At 36.0% G+C, this 23,902-nt stretch overlaps 1 protein-coding gene across 2 annotated transcripts in view; it reads right to left on the reverse strand.

Moving 5' to 3' along the window:
• The window catches only part of CDKL5 (cyclin dependent kinase like 5), a 127,317-nt gene that overhangs the window by 34,646 nt on the left and 68,769 nt on the right, over nt 1-23,902 (reverse strand). For both annotated transcript variants that reach the window (XM_032678571.1, XM_032678572.1), the window contains exons 4-9: nt 19,482-19,527; nt 16,782-16,918; nt 13,697-13,817; nt 12,488-12,547; nt 6,825-6,915; nt 2,548-2,737 (exon numbers count right to left, since the gene is read on the reverse strand). In XM_032678571.1, the coding sequence (XP_032534462.1) occupies nt 2,548-2,737; nt 6,825-6,915; nt 12,488-12,547; nt 13,697-13,817; nt 16,782-16,918; nt 19,482-19,527 (645 nt within the window). The remainder of the gene's footprint in view (nt 1-2,547; nt 2,738-6,824; nt 6,916-12,487; nt 12,548-13,696; nt 13,818-16,781; nt 16,919-19,481; nt 19,528-23,902) is intronic.

A 23,902-nucleotide genomic window follows, 5' to 3' on the forward strand; every position in this document is an offset into this window, starting at 1 on the left:
CTTCTGTGAACTTCAAAGGAAACTGAAAGAACATTAGTTTGAATGTGTTTGTTCCTAAATAGTCTCTGTATTTTTCTTTTTACTTCACTTTATTTTTAAGAGGTTTATGAATAATTGAGAATCTTTTTAAGTCCAAGTCCGCTGTGTTGATCTTACATAGTAACTTAGGTAAACTGAGGCTTCCATATTTCTTCCAATTTTTACATGAACCAAATGGCAAAATGTTATTGTCTTCATGTAGAATGACAATCATAAAGATTTTATATCCAGAATGACCAGGGAAACATGAAAATATGTTGAAGTCATGCAAAGCAACAGTCACTATTCACTGGAATTGTTCAGATTATTCACATAATTTATTTATAGAATAATATTTACAGCCCTACATTGCCACTCACATTTTCCATAGAGGCATGAGCCTATTGGTACTTTCTGATCCCATATTATTTTATTTCCTTGGGCCTTCAACATACCATGGATGTTTTCCTCCTCAAAAGAATTGGAGAGATATCACTAAATACTCTCTAAACCTCAGGAGAAAGAAAAAACGTGTTTTTGGTGTGTGTATATGTATATATATATGTATGTATGAAGGATATGGGCAGAAAGAAAGGACAGAAAGTCAACAAATGTGCATCTGTATACATATGCATGTGGTGCTGGAGTGTTTGTATTAGACTTGTTTTTAATTTTGTGTTACAATATGCTAGTACTCACAGTTACAGGAGTGTAGAAATTCTACATTACTACTAAGTCTAAGTATATGGCTAAAAAAATCCACATCATGGGCTAGTTTCTATCTTGTGAATACCGAGCACCAGATCCAGCTTGTAAATAGTAATTGGCTTGATCACAGCATGCCTTCTATATGCTATGCAACGGAAAATCTTTCACTACTAAGTTATGCTACATTCAGAAAAAATGTACTTTTAAGTTGATCTTATAACATGGGACAATTTTCCCCCAGAATTAACTAATGAATATCATATTCCGAACCAATATTTTTGTAGTATTTTTGAAGTTTAGGCCATTATTCAGACTTTTCTTCAGTATTCAAAAACTACTCTCTATGAGAGGCCATGTCACTGTCGTCATCACTTGCAGTCAGACTTCACAAATGGGGATAAGAAGGCAGCAACATGTCTGAGGCCAAGTAATAAACCATTGATCTGAGATGAGAACAGACTCTCAACCTTGTGCTAATCACATAAGGTACATGCTGTCTTCTTGAATTTCTGTACTTAAAAGCTACAAAACAAAGATATTTCATTCTCATCCTAAAACACTACAGAGTATGTATTCAAATAAGATTATACTGCACAGCTGTAAAATAACATAGAAGAGACGGTAATTTATTTTGCTTACAATTTTTAAAGTATTGTTTTCCTCATAAGGGGTTATAATTTTTTAAACAGAAAATCCCATCCAGTCCACTGTTCTAAAAAGGATGAAATACAAATAGGACCTTACAAAAAATGCTTGTCTAATAATTTTTTAAAAATCCTCTGCTGATGATCTACAAACTTCAACAAAAACTCTTCAGAATTAGTTATCCTTGTACCTAAAATAATTACCTTAACACCTTAAGCCAACTATTTCTTATCATCATCAGCAAAACCAAATTTATGGCAACTTCTAACATGTTTTAACACAACTAGATCCCCACTCATTCCCTTTCACATTCTCACATCTTCTCTATTTCAGAGTAAAATTCAAATCTTGAGTCTTTAGCACAGATCAGGTCTCCTAAAACCTTTGTATGTCTCTTTATATGATTTAAACTAATGATTTCAGAACATTTATCAAGATCATAAACTCACCTTTCCAAGAAACTTTTATTAATAAAAAATGACAACCGAAACTGGATACAAGGAAACACGAGTCACTGACCAGGTATTGCTAAAAATAACAGAGCTATTACTTATTTATTGATTCTGGTATTTTTCCATATTACACATCCCAACTTGAGCAGATTTATCATATTAGTGAGCATGTCGTTACATTATATGGGCAAATCCCTGAAAGGAACAATGCTGTCAGTAGGAAGAGTTTTTTTACTTATGTGGCCTACATCAACTCCCCAGGAATATAAGTCAAAAGGCAGAAAGCTCTTCTGCCATGATAGTAGCATCTATAGCTCAGATTTTTCCAACAGAGTAGCCTGAAGACAGCAGTCATGAGTTTTCCACAATCTGACCTGACAGAGCTTTGCCACTAAACTTTACCATGTAAACCTGTCAGGGCAGTGCTAAACTGGATATAAGAGGTAAATTTCATGACAGAAATGTCAAAGAAATGAGAGAAAATCTTTAATCAACTTTTAACAGGAAAACAAGCATATTTATAAAACTCAATACTGGTGTAATCAGAATTTTATTTTGACTTATGAATGCCTTACAATCTATATATTCCATACTTACACAGAAATAGAGGCAATAGATAATGAACAGTGTAAATGAAAAGAACCTTCACAGCAACAACAACAATACTGTAAACATTGCTCAAGTAACTAAAAAAAGTAAGAAAAAGAACAAAGCTTTCCCTTACCCGCAAGCCATGGAAGCGTGGGTTGCTATAGAAGAGCTTCATCTGCTCAGCTGGCAGCGGGCCCAGCACCTTCTGGATGGTAAAGAGCTGGTCAATCTCACTCTCACCAGGAAACAAGGGCTGCCCGTCACTCAGCTCTCCCAGGATACAGCCTACAGACCACATATCCACAGCCTTTCCATAAGGGGCTCTGTAAAGTGAATGTACAGTGTTTTTCACCCACTGACCTTGTATTCTTACTGAGCTGTTTCAATTTATTGGCCATATTTCCCATGGCCCACTTCCTTAAAACACAGAAAAACAAAATGTGATATTAAAGAGACTACCTCAAATACCACGCCCTCTGTTTCTGCCCTGGATTTCCTGATGTCTCTATCACTGCTTGAAAAGGCAGGAGAGGAATTTTCAAGTGCCCCTAGGGATCTGATTCTTTGTGAAAAATCTTACATACAAGAATAATCTTTTTGATTGCAAAGCAGTTACCACTCCCAGCTAAACTACTACTAACCTCCCTTCTCTCCAGGGCCAATTCCTGCGCTCTGTTCCTGTATTACATTTATTTTTCCATTGTGCTTACTAGACGGGTAGGCATACTGGAAGAACAGAAATGATAAGAAATATCTGTTCCACCATTCATACAATGAAATTTTAATTAGAAAGAAAATGGAATTCTTCTGAAAACTATTCCTTAAAAAACATAAGCGAGGAAGCAATGACAGCATAAAGTAAATAATTCCTGTTTTGGAGCAAAGCCATGGGTGGGGTTATGGGGAAAACTTCTCTTCTGTACACCCAAGTGTTATTGAATTGTAAAAAAATTTTTAAACATCCAAATTATTCCAAGAATCTCTTTTGGATGTTTTGAATAGAATGACTGGAGAATTCTTTTCACGTCAAAGAAAAAGCTATAAAAATAATAAAGACTGTAACAAAGATTGAACTGAAAACATATTTCACTTAGTCTCTTCTTTTTGAAACTTGTAATCCAATAACTCAACCTCTGTTTCAAGAGATTTAAATTACAGCTGTCTTGCCTATTTCTGGAATAAGACAGCACCAGGAGCTGCAGGTGACAAATCCTATCCTAAATCTATCCTCTTCACTCCTTCCTTATGTTAATGATTGAAGATGTTTAGAGAAAGAACATGCTCAAACTACAGAAAAAATATCTGACTTCTCCCCATCGATTACTCATTATTATTTACTTAGCTTGTGGAGTGGACACTTGGCCAGAGGAACTTGTAAACCCTTGATTTGATAAGGTGAAGGTGAGAAAGCAATTCTAGCTGGACGATAGCCTGAGTGAAACTACAGGCCCATTGAGACGACTAGTGCAGCAGTCTGTGGTAGCTGGGAAAGCCAAAGTAGGACACCAAAATTTCAAAAACTGCCTGCCTTTGAGAATCTGACATGAGACATCACAATCAATCAACACTTGTCCCATTGGAACTGACTGCTGACAAGGAACCACCACAGTGGCTACCTGTGGATTGACTCAGTGTTTGACCTTTCTGGGATGCTGCCAGTCCAACCCACCCATTACGTCAGAGTGCCAAGGAAGGCCTAGTTTTTTTCCTCACTGCAAAATGCAGTACAGGTGAGAATGGACTCCAAAGCCAAGGATCTGCTCTTAAGATGCTCTGTGCCTGTATTTGAAAAGTGAGGATCTGTGAGCAAAACAGTTTGTGAGACTGCAGGTAAAAATCCTACCCTTTTATTACAACAGAAAACCAAGCACATCTTTGTTTACAATTCCCTTTTAATATGCAGTTTCCTCCAATGAAATGTGAAATAGGGAAAAGGCTGGTGTAGGCTGGGGTACTGGAGAACAAGCTAGGATTACAACTGAGGAATGGGCTAAAACTCCTTTAAGGCATGGACCATTACCCTTCCTTGCTCTCAAGAATAAAAAAAAGCTGAATTGTAGTTAGGAACTTTTCAGTATTTACTCTGTAGTCAAACAGAAACAAATCAGAAAATACCCATTTCTTAAGGCAGTGTAAACTGCAGTGTTGTTGTTTGGAAAGGCATGCTCAAGACTCCAGCTGGCTGCCAGGATCACTCTCATCATATCACAAGAGAAAAAAAATGCACAAGTGATATGGGTGGAAAATGAAATAACTCCTATAGGACAGATGGACCATAAATCAGAAGTATTATAGTCTAAGCCTGCACATATTAGATTCTCCAAAACATGTTTTCATCTATTAGTTTGGTATATTTTTAAATCTACTGGCTTTTAGCAATATTTTGTCATCAAAGGGTACAGAGTACTCCACTAGTAGCTAGTTACCTGAGGCTCTCCAAAGTGAGTAGATTTTAGATGTTCTGTGAATAATTAGGCAGCAATTTCTTTGCTCTCTTGAAATTTAAGTCTGGAACCTCATTGCTAAACAGAAACCACTCTGGGACACATTTTAAAAGTTGAAAAAGTAAAACTGTATTTGTCGAAATGTATATATTTAATAAACCTGAGAAGAATTTTAATATTAGATGCTTATAAAGATTTGGTAAATGCAAGGAAAGGAGGAATGGGAAAGATCAGTGCCTGGGAAATAGAACAGGTTTGCCAAGAAATAGGCATCACTTTTTGCCAGAAAAACTTGGCATTAAAACCATACATCAGCAAAGCTGAAGCATTAAATACACAAATCCCCTCCCTTTCTCTACAAGTTAATCAAACAGATTTAGTCAACTACAAACAGACACAATTCCTGTTAAATTTCCTTTGGTAACAAAACAGTTTTGAAAATTGCAGGTCAGACTGATACTATGTCTGTCAAGCTTTTCATATCTTTCCTCCTAAATCCTCATTACTACTAGAGAGAGAGCAAAATACTATGTACCTTAAAAAGCCACAATTGATGTTTTCTTTTCAAGTCTTTTTTTATACTTACATATTCACACAAACACATGCACTTTGCTGGAAGCTTAACTGTTTTCTCCAAGATCTGAACAATTGAGCTTTGAGATTTTTATTGGCAGCTTTAACATAGTATTCTGCACATAAGAACACAACTACCTACCAGTTTGATTAAGATTAGTACAGCTCTGGGAATACTGGGGTGACTTTATTGACAGAATAATTATTACTTAATGCCTTACCTGTTCAAAAAATATCTAGTTCAGCGTTAATCAAAGCTGTCAACTTGTTGCCCAGCAGCATGAAACATTATGTTTAAAGATTCTCAGAAGTGACCAGTACTTTTTTGATTCATCCTGTAGCTTTCAATTCCTTATTTTAAGAATATGGGTATCACTATACATAGGAATTGTATTCTACAAGAGCATTCATGTTGAACTCGATAGTAACTGGAAGATCACATATAGGAGATCTCCAGTTATTTTTTTTCTCTTCCTCTGCCCTTTTGGGTCCTATGAATTTGTTCATTTATTATCTGAAAATCTGTTTCATCTTGCGAGGCAATGATACGCTCATTTTACAGATTAATAAAGGAGTAAAACTAAATTGTCTGGCTGAGGCTACTCACATAGCTACTACTTTTGCAGGCAATGCAATGCTAACTTCTCAGTGCTTTATTGAAATGACTCTTACAGCCTCCTTCAATAAATTCTTCCTGACTAGCAAAAAGCTAGCACCAGCCTTTTGAGTGACTTCACCAGTGCTGGCAAAGTGTAACTAGGAATGAAAACCAAATCACAGAATCATAGAATGGTTTGGGTTGGAAGGGACCTTCGAAGATCATCTCATTCCAACACCCCTGCCATGGGCAGGGACACCTTCCACTAGACCAGGTTGCTCTAAGCCCTGTCCAACCTGGTCTTGAAGACTTCCAGGGATGGGGCATCCACAGCTTCTTTGGGCAACCTGTTCCAGTGCCTTATCACCTTCTGAGCAAAAAAATTCTTCCTAATACAGTTTTGACCCAAAGGATGAAGATAACTACAAGTGTCACATTTTGAAAGCCGCACTGTCATTGCTATGTGATGTCCACCATAAGGCTGATGGAACATTTCAGGCTACAAGACTACCATGAAAACCTTTTCTGAAGGAAATGGGGGTGAGGGTGTAGAAATTGGGAGTACATCTGTTACAATTCAGCTTAATATTTTAATCAGTTAAATATTGCTCAGCTCAAGACAGGTCATACCGACTTACTGGAAACGAACAAAAATTAATGAAAATCTAGAAGCCTCTTGAAATCTTGCCTTTAAATAAACCACAGTTCTCCATAGTTGAAGCTTACAAAAAGTGCTTGAAAAACTGTAAAGAATCTGTCAAAATTTATCATGGCAGTTCTACAAACTGTACTTACCCAAGCAAGAGTTCAGGTGAGCGGTACCATCTGGTAGCCACATATTCTGTATAGTTAGCATTGCTTCCTTCAGAGAGGTTACGAGCAAAGCCTGTCAGAGAAACAGCATGAAATATTATAGCCCATTTTAAATACAATATGCACATCACCACTGATTTTGGCAGTAAGAGGTCACATCTATTTATATAGAAGCAAATTGTTTACAACCCCTGCTGCAGAATGATCTCTCTAACAAGTGCTTGTCTACTGAAATGCAAGCTTTTATTGATACAACAGTGAAAGTCAGCATGTCTGTTTTAATGACTACCTTACTTGTGTACTCTCCTCACAAGTCTGTGGGGTTTTGCTATTATTTTTGGTGGTTTACATAATCCAAACAGATTGGCAAAAGCTACCTGTTATCATTACACCACGTAAGCTGTTGAACTATTACCTCTACTGAGATGCTTGCAGAAGAAGATTCACAACATTAGAAACAACAGACATGCAGGTGGAGTAGACTCTTCTGTTCATTGATTTTAATTACTACAGTCTCACTACCTTCAATTTTTTAAACAGGTCAAAAAACTATGTATTATTCTTATTTAAGGACACTCCCTCCCTGACCTGGCAAAGAAAAGGGTCATCTCCTCAAAACTATAAAATGCAGGAATCTACCAAAGATCAGCAAAACTGTTTATATCTGCATTTGGCTCACTCCACAAGTTTTGGCTTCCCATCTGCTTTAGCACCATATTCACAGCAATTCTTCATGAATTAAGATCAGAAAGCAAGTCCAAATTAAATTCTTTCTCCACATCATTTTGTTAACAATAAAAAAAAATTAAGAAGTTATATTTATTTGCAATTGTACCAAAACTTTACTACTGTCCTAAGGCATAACAATTATGACCACTAGCTCAGAGAAGAGTACTAGAATATACACACACACACACACACACAGAGGAAAATCCAGATGTAGGAATAATTTAGACTTCTGTTTTCATTCTCCTGCATTTAAAAAATGTCAGCCAAACACCGCAGTAATGTTGTTACTGGATTCTTCATGTAGAAGTACTCTAGGGCAGATGTTGTCACTGTTTTCAAAAAGTATCAAGATTCTTACTGTTTTCAAACAACTAATTACCAACAAGGTGAGACAGGATAGATAGATCTCAGTAGCAAGACTTCACATGTGTAGGCTCCTTACTAGAGCTCAAACCAAGACAAGCTTTTGGGACTGAAATGCAGAAACAGCATTTTCAAAATGCTTTCTTAGTGGCATGTGGCATAAGAACTCAGTCAAAATTCACTTTAGTGAAATCACTATGTCTTTCCATTATTGAATGAGCAATGAAAAAGAATAAAATTCCAAAGTGTCACAGAAGTACAACGCGCAACTTTATTTTCTGAATCAATTAGTGCTACTTAAATGCAATAGTCATTTTTTGTTATGAGTTCTTTTGCAGAAGCCACCAGAATTGCCTTTCCCACACAACTATGCTAGTAAAGTTCTAAACTTTTTTTTTTTTTTTTTTTTTTTTTAGTATTCTGAAAGTGTATCTTGTTTGGCAGTTTAGTGTGAAGAAACCCAGTTCCACTCATCCCTGTGGAACACTAATTTACTCCAAGTTGAAGTAACAATTTGGACGCAGATTATTATTATTAGACTAGTGATTATAGAAAACAATTATAAATTTGTTAATTACACAGGTTACAGCTGTTACTTTCTGCAAGATACCTTTAAGTTCAAGAGTTAATAAACTAAAAGGCACTTATGATGAGGAACCGATATTTCAAAGTTGTTCCAAAATAATCATAATTCATTTCTGTTCCCATAAAGTCTAATGAACATTACTGATGCTGTTCGAGAAAAGCTGGAAAGGAATTTTTTATTACTTGTAACATGGGGATTGAATAAATTTGGAAACATTACTATATTTAGAACTGCTTAGGCAGCCCTGTTTCTGTTTCAAATTATATGAGCTATCTGATTAATCTTGCCAATGAAAAATCTTCCATTCATGTGTTGAAACAACAGAGAGGAGATAACCAGGAGCTACACTGAGAAATGGGACAGTCAAAATGTGGGAAGGTCCAGACTGAAGAGAGGAGGAGGAAGAAAGAGAAAAAAGTGTCACATGATAGAAATAAACATGTGCTAAGGTAACACATGAGCCCTTGTGCACCAGAAGAATCAACAGGTCAAGGATGCATCCTCCTCCCTACAGGGCAGTCTATTGGAACTTGGTCACAGTCAGGAGCTAAAATAGCCTGAGAAATCAGCCCCCACCTTTACAGGCTGGGTGCAGCACAGATTTGATGCGGCAAGACAGAAAGTAAAATTATCATAATGGACTTCAGTGTCATTTCTATATTGTTGGGTGATATAAGAAACCATTTTATAGATTCAATACTGCTCTGACTCTGTGACACAATGCAGAATGATAATGGACAGAACTAACAATTCAGGAAAGCATAATACCTTTCTAAGGGAACAATTACTTTTTTTTTTGGTTATGATGAGAGTTTGCTTATTGTTCCTTCCTCCAATTGTGCTGAGGTATCAGGTATATAAAAGTAAGAGAAGGAAACAAGGGAGAAGATTAGACCAAACTCTAACTAGTGAGAACGAATAGATTAGAAGATGAAGACAGAAGGCAATTTGGGTGAGGGTGACTATGGAAACAATAGCATTCCCGAATGCATCATGATGCAAGAAGAAATAACAAGCAAAATCAGAAATTTCAAGAAAGGACTTGAAACAACTCAGAACATGGTAAGAGAGATGACAAGGAAAAAGGTGTAAGGAAAAAAGGAGGAGATTGTCAGTTTCTTACAGAGAAATAAGGCACATTTCAGTTAGACATAAGGTAAAGCATTCTAATGTTAATGACATGTAAGTACTTTAATAGATGCCTAAGAACACTAGGGAACCTCCATTATTCAGAATTTTAAGAATAAGCTAAGCAAACACCTGTCAAGAATGACAAAGACATTCTTAATCCTTTCTCTGAGTAGGTGGAAGAACTAGAGGATTTCTTGAGGTCTTTTCCAGTCCTGTGTTTCATGATTTCTATGCTTACACATCATACTGAGATTAAGAGATTGCTAAAACAAGTAATTTTGAAGCCCTGGTGTTGAAACAGCAAACACACCAGTCAGAAAAACTAAGTACTTCCAACAGTCAGATGCATCTTCTGTAGTCGGCACTTTGTACTGTTTTCTTCTTTCACTTCTATTGGCAGAAATGACACCCACACAACATGTGTCCGGGCAAGCACAACATTCAATCTCAATTTTATCTAGCACGGTATGTACAGAACACATGGCACAAGGATTAAGAAGAAATATCTTGTTAAAAATTTATGAACTTTTCTATTCAAATTGTTTTTCTCCACTGGGCTATTGGAAATGGATGCATAGTCCTTTTCTTTGCATTTGTAATCACATGAGGAATGTGACACTGTATGTGACAAGTACCTGTGTTCCAAAATATGATTTAAGTTAGGTAGTCAGACAACATATGTTAAATCATGTTAAAAGGCAAATTTTTACATCCTAATTTGTGCATGTTCAGGAAACATCTGTGACTAACACCATTCTGACAGGGATTTTACAGTCATAGCTTAAGTTACTAGCAATAATGTTAATTAGCAATAACGCTAGAAACTTAAAACTGATTCCATATTAGAAGAGTTTCTCAGAATTTTAAATTCAACTAAATCTGAAAGGTTGATTAAAATTAAAACTAACCCACATGAACAGTAAGAACAACAGAAATTCTCTTAGTTTGCCTTCCTTGATACTGTGCTGATCACTCTGAGTACATTATGATTGCGTGTCCTTTCCAACAGCACAGAGAGAACATGGTTGGAGCACACAGTGTGAGCAAGCCAACAGACCACACAGAACATCACTGCTAACAGAATTCACATCATCTACATCTAGTGCCAAAGCAGACATCCAAAACATGATCGTACCATTTGTCCGGCTTTATATTTTCCTGCAATACTGCTGCACAGAGGATGTTGAAACAAGTCCACATGCAAAGATTTGTTAGGTGATAGCATATGACAACTCTAATGGTGTTACTTTCAAGAAGGGACATCCCCACTCCAGAAAAAACGAGGGAGGGAGGGAAGCATGTGTGGGGTCAACTGTTCCCTTCAGGACACACTCATGCCCACATTGGCTATTCCTGCCCCTGATGAAGTTAGCTCACAGTGGAGCAGGCATTGTTCAGGGACAGGCACTGCCCATGTGCTGGTTGTTTAGCTCTGCATAAGGAGCTTTTGGTCCCCAAAGCTGATGTGGAGGGTGAAGCGGTGGAGAGGGAGCAAAATGTAATCTACACAAGCCTTCACTCCTTGGAGAGTTGGCCCTGCCAACCTCATGGGGTTTGCTTGGCAGTGGCAAGGCCTTGATAATCAGTGTAGAATGAGGGAAAAATCCTGCCCCACCAGCTCTGGACTTTGGTCAATGGTGCCAGGGCAGCCACAGCAGTGCAGACAGGAGGCCTGTGGATACTGAAAAGGCAAAGGCAATGAGGGCACCACACAGCAGTACCCTGGTGTTCTGTTAGAGCTGCGTAGTTCCTTACACTGGAGAATAAATGGCTCTGAATTCAAAGAACTCGTACGGACCAAATCTTCTAAGGTTTTTCCTAGAACAGTTATTGTTTCTGAATGCTTAAGCAAAAATGCTTTTAGGATTAAATGAAATAAGAAGCATTGCAAATGAAAAATGCCTTTCTTGTGTTCCTAAAAACATATTCCATTCTATTTTGTTAGCAGTTCTTCTTTTCATTCAAAATTGCAGAGGTTTGAAATGACAGCTTTCAAACTGTTCTCACTGAGAAGTGCCTCTGGGGTAACACTGCGGAATTGGCTTTTATCTACCAAGTGAAACTGTAAGCTTTTCAGAGGGAAAAATATTTTATTCTGTGTTTATGTAGCATTTAGAATAAAAATACAGATTGTTGGAACAGTGTACACTCTTCCCTGTTGTCTTTTGGGAATTACTCACATGGCCAAAGTTTGCCTTGTACTGGAGTGACAATTCTTCAAGGCCTTAAAGTTGACATTAAACAGGCATTGGTATGTCAGGAAACATCAGAGTTAACATGTACAGCTCTGACTCTAACATCCAGTCATTCAGTCATTAAACATATGTGGACATCTGATTCCTTAATTAGGTAACAAAAAAAGTTGACCTATAACTACACACATAGCAGTCCACAAAAGCCAGTGGATCAAAAAATACATAAAAAGTATAAATCTGTTGTGCCTTTACTAAACATCAATGAAGAATTATCTTTTCTTTCAATACACAGGCCAGATAAACCCACAGATTTGCTAGCCTCCTAATCAGTTTATCATCTCTGCTGTTCTCAGCTGTGTGTCAGCAGCAGCACTAGCAAAAACCTTGTTTAACAGAGGAAGAGAGAAAGGCAGTGTTTATATTGACATGTTAACACAGGTATTTCACAGGGTATGCAAATTAAGCCCAGAGATCTTTCAAATTAAAATACTAGCCTCAAACCTGAAGCAGTAATCAATTCTGACTGTTAAAAGGTTTTTAAACAGCACATACTGTAGAACTCTTACACAATAAGGCAAAACTCCACTGCAAGAGATTTTCTTTAAAAAGGTGAGCAGCAGCTATCTATCTATTGAACTTACCAAAGTCACACAACTTCAGAACATCATTGTGGCTTATTAAGAGATTCTCTGGTTTGATATCTGAAGTATCAGAGTAGATGTGAAAAAAAAAAAAAAGAGCTGTTAATTTCCCTTTAATTTTGAACTTTGTCAACAAATATTATTTCATTATAATGTATTTAGAGATATTCACACAATCATAAATGAAGCATTACAAGAGCAACTGCTGAAACAGCTTCCAGCAATTCAGTCTGTAAACAGGCAGAATTAATTTTCTGCCTTTTGAAGTCTTTTTAAGTGTTTCCCAACAAAATATGGGAAGATAAAATGTGCTTACAGATATTCCTGGGCAGCAAACCAATATGCATAATATTGCATATTGCAAAATAATACAAAGAACTGATATTTAATTACCCAGTTAACCAATAAAATGTTGTGTGTTGTGCTCAGCATTTTCGGCTATAATGACCATCTTGATCATCTCTTTTAATTTGTTTAGAAAAAACGTCTTGTCTAGTTTTAAGCCCTTTTTTTCATTCCTATATGGATATTGCTGTATACATACATGGTATATTTTTCAAACTATATCTTACAAAATATTTTCAGACTCTTGCTTATGTTTAATTGGTCTTAAATATAAAAAGCATATTGTATAAGAATGTTAATTTAATGGAAACATTACTTAGAAATGTTACTCTTGCAAAGCCACAAAGCAAAATACAATTTTATTAAATCAGGATAAAAGACATAAAACTATATAAAGTCATACATCAAGATATGTAGTTTAAGTGCTTGAAGCTTAGGGGAGCTGGGAGGATCTGCGTTAAGATGTAAAACATGGGAGACCAAGTTTTAAGTTTTGGATTTTTTTTCTCCTAGTATTCTATTATCAGATTCAAAAGTGAAATGACTGACCACCACGAAAGGTTTAAAAAATTCCTTTTCCTTAGACAATGTCTGTACTTCAGTTTCACTTCACAATTTTTATATCATGCCCCAAAGACAGTGGACAGCAAGTTTTATATGTAGATGAATTTAGTTTTAAAATTATCTGAAGTCACACAGCAGACTTAAGATCCAGTCCAACTGAAATTTTTTTTCCTGTTGATATAAAGTGATTGCTTCTATTTATGTTAAATACAAATTACTTTAAGCTGTAACATCTTTCCCTAAAAAAAAAAGCAAATTCCTACAGGGGGCTTAATTTCATATGGAGAGCTACACACTTACCTCTATGAACAATATCATTCTTATGGCACCAATGAATTGCTTTAATTAGCTGGTAGATGTAGCTTTTCACTTTTTCTGGTGGAACTCCATTTGGCATTTCTTCTAGCAATTCAAGCATATTCTAAACATTTAAAAGACACATTATTTAACATAGCTATACTCTAGTTGCTGGAAGATAACAAGCATTCAGCCTTGTGAAGCAACATACTTAGGCTACAGAGCCTGGTTATGGAACAGTAGTTTAACATTCAAGGAGTGTATTTTAATCATAAGCATACTCCTAGCTGTTTCATAAACATTAAAGGTGAACCACAAGTAAACCACAAATTCTTAAAAGACTGTCATCAAACCAGTTATCCTAACACATCTAAAATGTAATTTAGTTACAAAACATTGCTTTAACAGAAACACTAGCTCAGTGTGTCTGTACGAAAAGTTTAGCAAAGCACAGCATTTTGTAAGTACACAACAGTGCTTTAACAAACTATTTTTTTCATTCTTTAGTTCTGCTGCTTTGACATTGCAGGGCCATGATTAATCACAAACCGTATCCGCATATAAATGGGTATAAAGTCAGTTAGTGGAAATGAAGTAATATATAAAAATGCCTCACAGGGGCATAAATATTAACCTAGGGAGTGTCCTATAGCTGTGTATTAGCTATAGAGATCCTAGACATATTGGCACTACAGTAACTATGGCCATATCAACTGTTTTATGGATATACCTAGGAAAGAAAATAAACTTCCTGTTTATACTAGTAAATTTCTTCTTTGAAAAAGAACACTTAGATTCCCATTATGTTAGCAAATGTCTCTAATTTTGCACAATTAGAAGTACAATGGAGTTTGTACACTGAATGAATAATAGACAGCAGCAGCACACTTGAAGAGAGAAAAGTCTTATTTATTGAACACTGAAATAAAAGTATTTTGGCTATATGGCCCTACACAACTCATTTAATTATGGATTTGAGCATTTGTAGATTTTTCATTTGAAATAAATTTACCTTGTCTTTGACAAACATTTTCTTTAGCTGTATAAAAATATTTTTGAGGTTTTTCTTGAACGATATTTTAATGAACACAAATACAAGACAAAACAGAGACTTTGATGATATGATGATACGATGAAATGTTTGAAAACATTTCTAAGTTTTGCAATCTATGAAAAAATACTGGAACTTATGTGTTTCAGCATAAGTTTTCTTAGAAATACACTTCAGATCTGAGAAAAGGAATTTTCTGTTAAGGAACCATATTGATTTTAGTTAGACTCTAGTCCACACAGAAGGCCACAGATCTGGACAAGTAAGTCAAGAAGTTAGTATTACAAGTACAAAACAAAAGAGTAGCATCAACACAGCAAGACATAATCCAATAAGAAGACAATAACCAAGGGGATGATGAAAAAAGGAGATTAGACTAAATGTGAATTTAAGTAATCTGGATTTCAGTATTGCAGAGCTAAGATTCCCCAAAAGACACAAAGTGCTCATCACCAGTTAAACAAAAAAATTCAGTTTTTACTACATCACATTTTATTTAATTCCTTCTACTCTCCTCTCATCCAAAAAATACAGAAATTATCCTGGTCTTTGAAGAAATGATAGTGAATATTATTTAACGTATTAGAAAAGAAGAAACATTCCTGGCTGTGAAGTTCCACTGAAAAGAAAGGTGACCATTAATACAGAAATTACATTAGACACAGACTATATGTGATGCCTACTTTTATCATTAAATTCTTTTATTCTGATGCAAATAATGTTAGATATTGCAGCCTGGTGTTTTTACTGATGCTAACAATTTTTGAAGTATACCCCTCATCAGATCAATTAAATATCTTTTACTTATGCTGCTCTTCCAACCCACTACTACACAGAGCTTAGCCAAGTCAACTATAACAGAAAATTAAATGTTTGTGCTAAGTTGGTGTGTGATCAAAGACATTCCATGTGTCTGGAACAATTACAAGGAACATGGGTGAAACAAGTCAAGATTTGAATGTTAGATCTAAGTAAGATTCACCACATTAGAAGTTGCTGATCTGCTGGTGAAAACCAAAACTGATTTCTGCCAAACTGTGGGCTAATACAGGTCACCTCACATTATGCAAGGAAGTTATACAACAAAAGAAATTGTTGACTAAGGTAAAGGAGACATAGTATTTAGGGGTGAGAAATTTTTAGACAAGACTGAAGAGGACTAGCACTCAGCTAGACTGCAACATCACACTGGCAGGATATTAAATGAAAATTTAAATCAAGGGTGCAGTATCTCATGAAGGCAACAGAGATACGCATGTTTCAGCTTGCTTTTTTTTGTTTTTTTTTTACTCTGTGTATCTGAATACCATCTAATTTTTGCCATGAAGAAATGCTAAATGGTTAGAATTCGGAGCAAAGGTCTACCTCCATCATGAGGTTGCTAAAATAACAAAAGACTAATCTGTTCTAGGTTGTTTCTCTCTGGAAACAGACCAGGATGCTTGGCAGCAGTAGTCCAACCTAAGGAAATTTTGGAATAGTTTCAAAATGAGGTCAGGACTGGAGATAATGACAGTGATCTTTGCCAAATCCCTCTAAGCAACTATTGATAGTGGCCTTGTTACAGAAATATACAAACAAATCCTATTTTTAACAGGGAAGGATGGAGAAAGTCGAAAGAGATTCCAAGGTCAAAAGTGTATGATCCTGTTTTGAAAGACTATGTCAAGATTCATTACACAACATAACAGAGGACAGTTATCCAGCTTTACAATTAAACTGGATTAAAGAGTTCAGATGGAATTTTTTCTTCAAATCATATGTATTCCAGTCTACATAATTTGTCGACATTTGAGTTCATATATATGGAAGAATTTTTTTTAAGAAGTACCAACATATGATCTAAAAACAGTAGTAAAGTTATCAGTGTTGCTTTCTCACAATGGATGTCTAATTACAAATCAGATGTATTAAAGCTTCTGCTGTTTCTCTTTATAGAATAGAATAGCTTAATTTTTAAAAATAAAAGCAATTCTAAAGACATTTTCAGTAAGCTGGTAATTTAACTGTGGTAAGGGTACTACAAACTCAACTCACTTTTTCCACATATTCAAAAACTAAGTATAATTTTCCTCTTCTTCTGAAGGCTTCCTTCAACTCCACAATGTTCTCCTGTTTCAAAGTGCGAAGCATTTTAAGCTCTCGTAAAGTGGTTTCTTTGACTTCTTCATTTTCTGGAGTGCAAAGTAAAAGTGACATAGTAAGCTTATTAAAAAACAAACAAATTTTAAAACCCAAGCACAGATTTGTAAGTCCTGTAAGTTCCCCACAAGGTTTCCAAAGGAAATTCAGCAATGCCAGCACAGTATAGCAGCTTCAGAAGGCAGCAGAGTAAGTATTGATGCAATGAAGCCTTGAATCTAATTCAGAGGAGTCCAGAAATTTAACTGTTTTGACAACTTAATTTAACTGATTTGACAATTTAATTCTCTGAAAGGTGTTCAAGAAAGGAATGTTTTACTAATGCTCCATACACTGTTTATCATTATAGGGCCTTGAACTAACTGGGTTCTAAAGGACACTGCTAATGAAATGTGAAGTAAACCAGACTACATTAGGTTTTGTTTTTCATTTAGTAAAGTGAAATCCATTAATTCCATAAATTTGCTCATGCACACATAGAAATAGGATTCTTAGCCTCTTAGAACTGTTATCCACAACAGATAGATATTAAATGAGATGTGCTTGCATAAATTCCAAGCTAAATCACATCTGCAGGTCATGTACCACAAAGACAGTCAGAGGCAGAGGAATTAAAAACAAGGAAGAGAACTTGTTTTTCCAGGGCAAAAGGCAAAAACAGGTTTGTAGGGGAGAGAGAATAACACAGATCATGCAAATGCAATAATCATCAACAGAAGAGAGAGGGGAAAAAATAAAAAATTCAAGTGTAGCAAGAGGGAAGAGGAAAACAAAATACTATAATCACAAATGTTTTGATTAAAAATATATAATTTAGAGCAATCTAAATCTTTTCATTTTAAAACTGAGTGCTTGATGTTGGCTTGCATCAGCCTGATTACATAATGTCATCTATTGCGAGACAGACTCTTTTGAGCGCATTTAGCATTCATATGTCAAAAAACGGCAAAGATTCAGTGAAACAAAAGTGTCAATAGAAACAATTACAGAATATTCAAATTTCTAATGAACTACCATATTAACAAGACAGATGTGAAATGGGCTGAATCAAATCCATCAAAAGAACTTCTGTCATATTTCCAGAAACTCGTAAACAACTAGCTACAACTCTGAAAAGCAGTCATCAGTCATGTAAACTGACATTATGTAATACTCTTGGAAAGCCAGACCTAATGGCAATGTTGCATTTTTTGTTTTCATTTTTTGGTAGAGAGGCTAATACAATAATCTTGTTTGGGGCTTAATTAAAACTGAGATTTATTGCCTATGATCTGTACTGAATAGCCACAGCAAGTTCCAAAAAGAAATTCTGAAGTACACTCATTACTTGGTCAAGATGGTCACCACAATTAAACTATCTCCTGCATTCTTTAACAGGGATTTAGAACAGCTTTCTAAATAGCAGAGCTAAAACATTCATCAAATATGCTCTTCAAGTGTCTGGGAAAATGACCTGCAAAGCAGAAGTTTGCGTTGCAAAACAAGAGGCAAATCAGACTTTGCTGTAACTCTGAAAATTACAGGCCTTGTAACCAACAACACCTCCATGGCCACCACCAATCCTAAAACAATAACAGAAAATAAAAGTTTGCTAAAATAAAGTGGCTGCTGTTTCTTGAAACAACATTCCTAGCTTTCAGCTAAAGCCTCAGTACATGGCAAACCACAGCTGCATTGCATCAGACCAGGCTGACTCCTCTTATTACTTCATACTTGTCTTCTCCTTCTGTTTGTGCCAGGCCATTAGGAATCGGAGCTAACTTCTCACGTACACAAGGCAGACAATTGCTCTCATGGTTGGTTGCCAGTTTTTCCTATGATAAAATATGGTGATTGACTGTTCCCCAACAAGTGCAGGCCAGAGAGACAGCCCTGTCTTGTTCAGTTCTTTGGGTCTATTACTGGGTGAGGAATGGGGGCGTGCAGCATTCAGAATAATTTCCACATGTCCTGCCTTCTGCCACCCCCTTTGCCAGCAACAGTAAGCCTCGCAGAAGTTGGGTCTTCCTCCCTTCAGCAACACTGCAGAGTACACAGGCTGCTGTGAGGGGTCAAAGAGCAAGTTTCTTGAGGAGAGTGGAGCCTGCTGCAGTGAGGACAGAGCAGCTGCCTCACCACCCAGCTTCCTCCATGGACCCCTGGTAGCTTCTGGATTTGTCCTCATATGACTGAACTTCTCAGGGACTTCTCTCAGTCTCCTCCATTTACCGCTTCAAATCGCCCTAACATTTAGATCCCCTCTCACAGATGAAGTGTGATAAAGCCCAAAGACTGTGCAAGCTACTACTACAGGAGGAGTTTTTTACATTTTCTAGTTGCATCCAGTCTCTAAATGATAGATCTTACTCCTGCATATGACACCACAATCTCAGCCATATTAAGACAGATGCATCAAGAAAGAAAGGTAGTTATCTAGTTAGTGTATAATGCAGTCCCTAGGCAGGTATGAAGGATTAAGTGTCTTGAATATTCACAAAGCTAATAAATCATTATCATTTTTAAATCATATCTTGATACATGAGACTTCTTATTTCAACTGGAGAGATATTAACAATGTAGTTATTACAGAAAAGATTACGCAGCAGAAAAGGTTACCTTCACTGTCTTTGAATTTCTTGATAGCCACAATTTCATGTGTCTCCTGTAAAACAAAAGCAAAGAAAGGGAAATGAGCAAGACTTGCTGTGTGTTTTCTTGTGCCTTTTTTTCTTTCTCCTGAGTATCAGAGGAGAAAAAAAGAAGCATCCAGAGAAATTTCACACTGCAAAAAAGTTACTAGGACTATAAAGGAACATTAAGTGGTTGAGTAAATCTAGCTTATTTGACTTCTGGTATCTACTGGTAGCTGCTCTGGCTAATTAAGCCTCTGAAGGATTTTTCAGAAAAGGAACACTGTAATTGCCCTCGAAAGCCTCTGCTGACTGTAAACGCCTATGTTTAGACTGTGTGCATATACCACTTTGCAGATAAGTCAAATTTATCCATTAGTATTAACATGCCTATTTCCCATGAAGTAAAAGAAAAATTTGTAGACGTTTCAGCTACCATCAAAAATCTGTGTTTTTATTCTCAAGGTAATAGCTTATGTACACTGAAAGAAATGTAGGAGTTGAAAAATGTATCCTTACAGAGACAGGAATTCGGCATCATTCAAGAAAACTAATCCATGTGGCTTTTCTGCCATATCCTGCTGCGTACAGTGAATGTGATTATTTTGGAAATTAAGTTTTAAAAGCTCTTGGGTCAAGGTCCTGCAAAGACTTATGTAAGATATGCTATCAAACGTCCTGCAGGATTTTGACTATTTACAGTACTTAAAGCATGAGTGGCTCCAGGAATAATAGGAACAGAAAGACCTCAGCAACACACATATGGATGAAAAAGTTATTCAAAACGGTTCAAAAAAATCCCACACTTAAGAAATTTTCATTTGAAAAACTTTATCACTTGTATTATTTCAATAAACTTATTAATGATGTCATAATTAAGCAGCCAAGAATTTATATATGACATATTTCCTATCTTCAAAAAAACCCCCTAACAAATAATATTTAAATAACCTGAAGTGAAACAACACCACAATGAGACATCTTAGGGAGGAACATTCTTGTCTAGGTTTCTTGGAGGATCACATCCTATCTAAATGCTACTCCCTAGGAATCTGCCACTGGTGAAGCAGTCAAGACAAAGCTAAAATGGATACAAAGACAGTGAAGATTTATGCATAGAGTTTTAAATACAATGTACTTGCTTGTCCAAAAGCCTGTAATTTGCCTATGATGCAGAACACCTGATGGTGCTCCATCAGAGAGAAGAGAAAATTGAAGCCAAGTGCGCGTTTCTCAATTCTTGGCCGCATGCTCTAAACCAACTAAATAGTTTATATGAGGTAACATATGAGGTCATCATAATTTTAAACTATTCTCAAAAGGAAGAATTCATCTGAAATGCCCTGTTCTTCTATTTGCCACTACTCCTACTAATTTTGAACTAGATGTCTAGTTTTCACCACATTTTACAGATAAATGCAAGTTGTAGAAAGAGGAAATTTCAAAAAAATGGTCTCAAATTTGTCAGTCATATATAGAATATACTTCCTTGGGGGAAGGAAGCAGCAAGAACTCTATCTCCTGTATAATGTACGATGTTGCAGATCAGCAGCATAAGGAGACTGTGCAATGGCACTGTACATAATTTTCACTCAGATAAACTAATACAGAGTAAGATTGGAAAAGATGGAATACATTTTGTATATGGACCAATACAGCAGGCATATAGTAGAGATGGTAAAAATATGCTTCCTGGATTAGGAGACAGATGCTAGAGCTGCTCTGATGCTGGTGAAACACGTACTGACGGGCACTTGGTGCAAAGCAAACAGACAACAGCACATTGTTAAGCCCTGAGAAGATGGACAGAATTGGGGATACAAAGAAAAGCAGAGCTTTGAGCAATGAGGGAATTCAACAGTGATAATTCAGACTCCTGGGGAAATCTGAAAGGTTCTTTACAGATCAAATTAGGCTTTGTTACTTAAACCTTTATTTAAAAGTCCTTTTGGAGATCTAAAGTCTTTTGTGGATCTGGTGGTCTGCTCTTCAAAAACAGGTCAAATTGGAATTCTCAAAAATAGAATTGCCATTCACTAAAATATATATTTTGCATTTCAAAGGGTTTTTTTCAAGACTGTACTATGAAACAGAACAGTACTGAACACCATGTTCAACCTGATTCTGGAAACCCTACTTAGACAATAGCTCAGTATCCAACTCCTAGCATGGAAAATTGTCACATCGAATTAAATGCATCATCTAGGTAGATAAGGCTGTTACTAGTTGATTCAGAGTTTGGGACTTCAATGAATGTCAAAGAAAGAAAAAATGTAACCCTTTCTGATCTCTACCACCACCTGATATCATAAAGTATGAAAATTTGTGTTCACTTACCTGTACCTCTTTTTCACTCAGCTACGTTTATTACTAAGCATCTCATTTTCATGCTCTAATAAAAAATTCTGGCCTCAGTATTTCACTTTACATTCTGAGGCAACAGTAAATTTGCAAATACAGAAGTCAAATCTCTCTTGGCTTTGGCATTACATCTGATTATTGAGGACATATATTACAAGCATTCTGTGTTATAAAACTACAGGAAAAACACTGTTTTACAATTAAGTATGCAACAACAGATGAATATTACTGAAAACACTTTGTGTAAAATTTAAGGACCTACAGAAACTGATTATTCAGACTACATGATTACATATGTCTAAAACAGGGCCAACTGTGGCTCTTCTTCATGTACAAACCTGCTAATACCTTTTGATAAGGCTAAGACAAAAATTTCTGTTCTATTTGCTTTACATATAAATACAGTGACAGAGAGGAGGAAGGAGATACTTGCTCATGGGAAAAGCGTATCTTCAGTCCTGGAGATGGGAATCACTTCATGCTAGGGCTCAGTCCTTTCCTTTACCTCAAAATATGTGTGGGAATTGCCTCTGGAGAAAACATGTGCTTTACTGTCTGCCCACTTAGCCACAGATGAGAGGGAGTATGGCTATGGGAGCTGAGCAGTTCTCACTGCTCCTGGGCTTCCTCACAAGATTGTAGTAGCTGGTGTTTCCTGTCACCAGTATCAAACTAGAAGAGTTCCTAATTCAAAACCATTTAATTTTATCTCATTTAAAGTATAGAGGTCTCCTATTTTTCCATTGTCTCTACAAAATGTATATGTAATTACATATTGCACAAGACACCAGTGATTTCCAGAACAGCAGAGGAATGTATCTCTCTTGTTTTCTAGAAATAACCTTGATGTTAATGATGGGAGTACTCAAGGACAAAGATCTTAGAATCAGATAAGCATAAACCAAGATCTTAGAACTACAACCATTCTTCCCCAGAAAGAGAAAACATATCCTATTCTTGAAAATATTATGTTACAAAGAAGAATCTCTTCAAATGTTTGTCCCTATTTTGTTTCAAGAATTTCTGTTAGGAATTTTTTTCCTTTTTCTTTTACATATCATGGAAAATCTGACACAAAGCATAGGTACACAAAATAGACAAGATTCTGACCTTCTGGAAGTTACATCATTCGCCAATAATTTTACTACCTCACCCTATATAATTACAAGAATTTCTCAAGCATGGATTTTTTAAGCAACTGAAAAAACAAGTATTTATAAAAATCAACAAGCATGAGCAGAGATAGCAGTAGTCAATACTGAGCACATCCCATGCACAAGCAGCATATTGCTGCCTTTACCCAGGCTAAAGCAGCATCTAGTATCACATCAGGGTTTTATGCTGATATATTAAGTGCCATATTAAGATATGACATGGTATGTTCTCTGATTGGCTCACGCTTTCCATCTGTACAAGTATGAAGCTGTAAGGCCCAAAGATAAATGCATGTTCAACTTCTGCTAGAAAAAGTGAAATCAATCACATTTTCTATTCATAGATAATATAAAAATAATGTTATAATATAAAATAATTTTATAAAAATAATTTAGAAGCAAGCAAGAAGCTGATTTGATCCTAATCAATCCATAATTACTTCCACATCATTTAGTTTGCCACAACAAAGACACATATTAAAAAATCAACAAAATTCAGCCAAACATATCCTATGGCTAATGTCTTTTCAGAACAAACTAGTACAGTTTTACTTTGACTTGCATAAGCATTATTATGTTCTTGGACATTTAAGCATTTAGAACAGATCTTTCAATAATCTCGATTCTAACAAAATTACAGATCATTAAGCGATCAGCAGAGGCAACAGAAGCCCAGAAAACCATTACAAGATGGTAAACCACTTTTAAAGAGTTGCTTAAAATGAAACTTTAAAAAAAACCCCCAACCAATTAATTTTTCAAAGTTACTCTCAAAACAAGAGGAGAAAATATTAACATTTTAGTCAGTATTGATCAACAGATCATAAATGTAACATTAGTCATTACAAAAATCTTTAAATTTACGCCAAGCTACCTCACAATGCACATTCTG

Source organism: Chiroxiphia lanceolata, chromosome 2 (genome assembly GCF_009829145.1).
Source record: "Chiroxiphia lanceolata isolate bChiLan1 chromosome 2, bChiLan1.pri, whole genome shotgun sequence".
In the NCBI taxonomy this organism is placed as follows: Eukaryota; Metazoa; Chordata; class Aves; order Passeriformes; family Pipridae; genus Chiroxiphia; species Chiroxiphia lanceolata.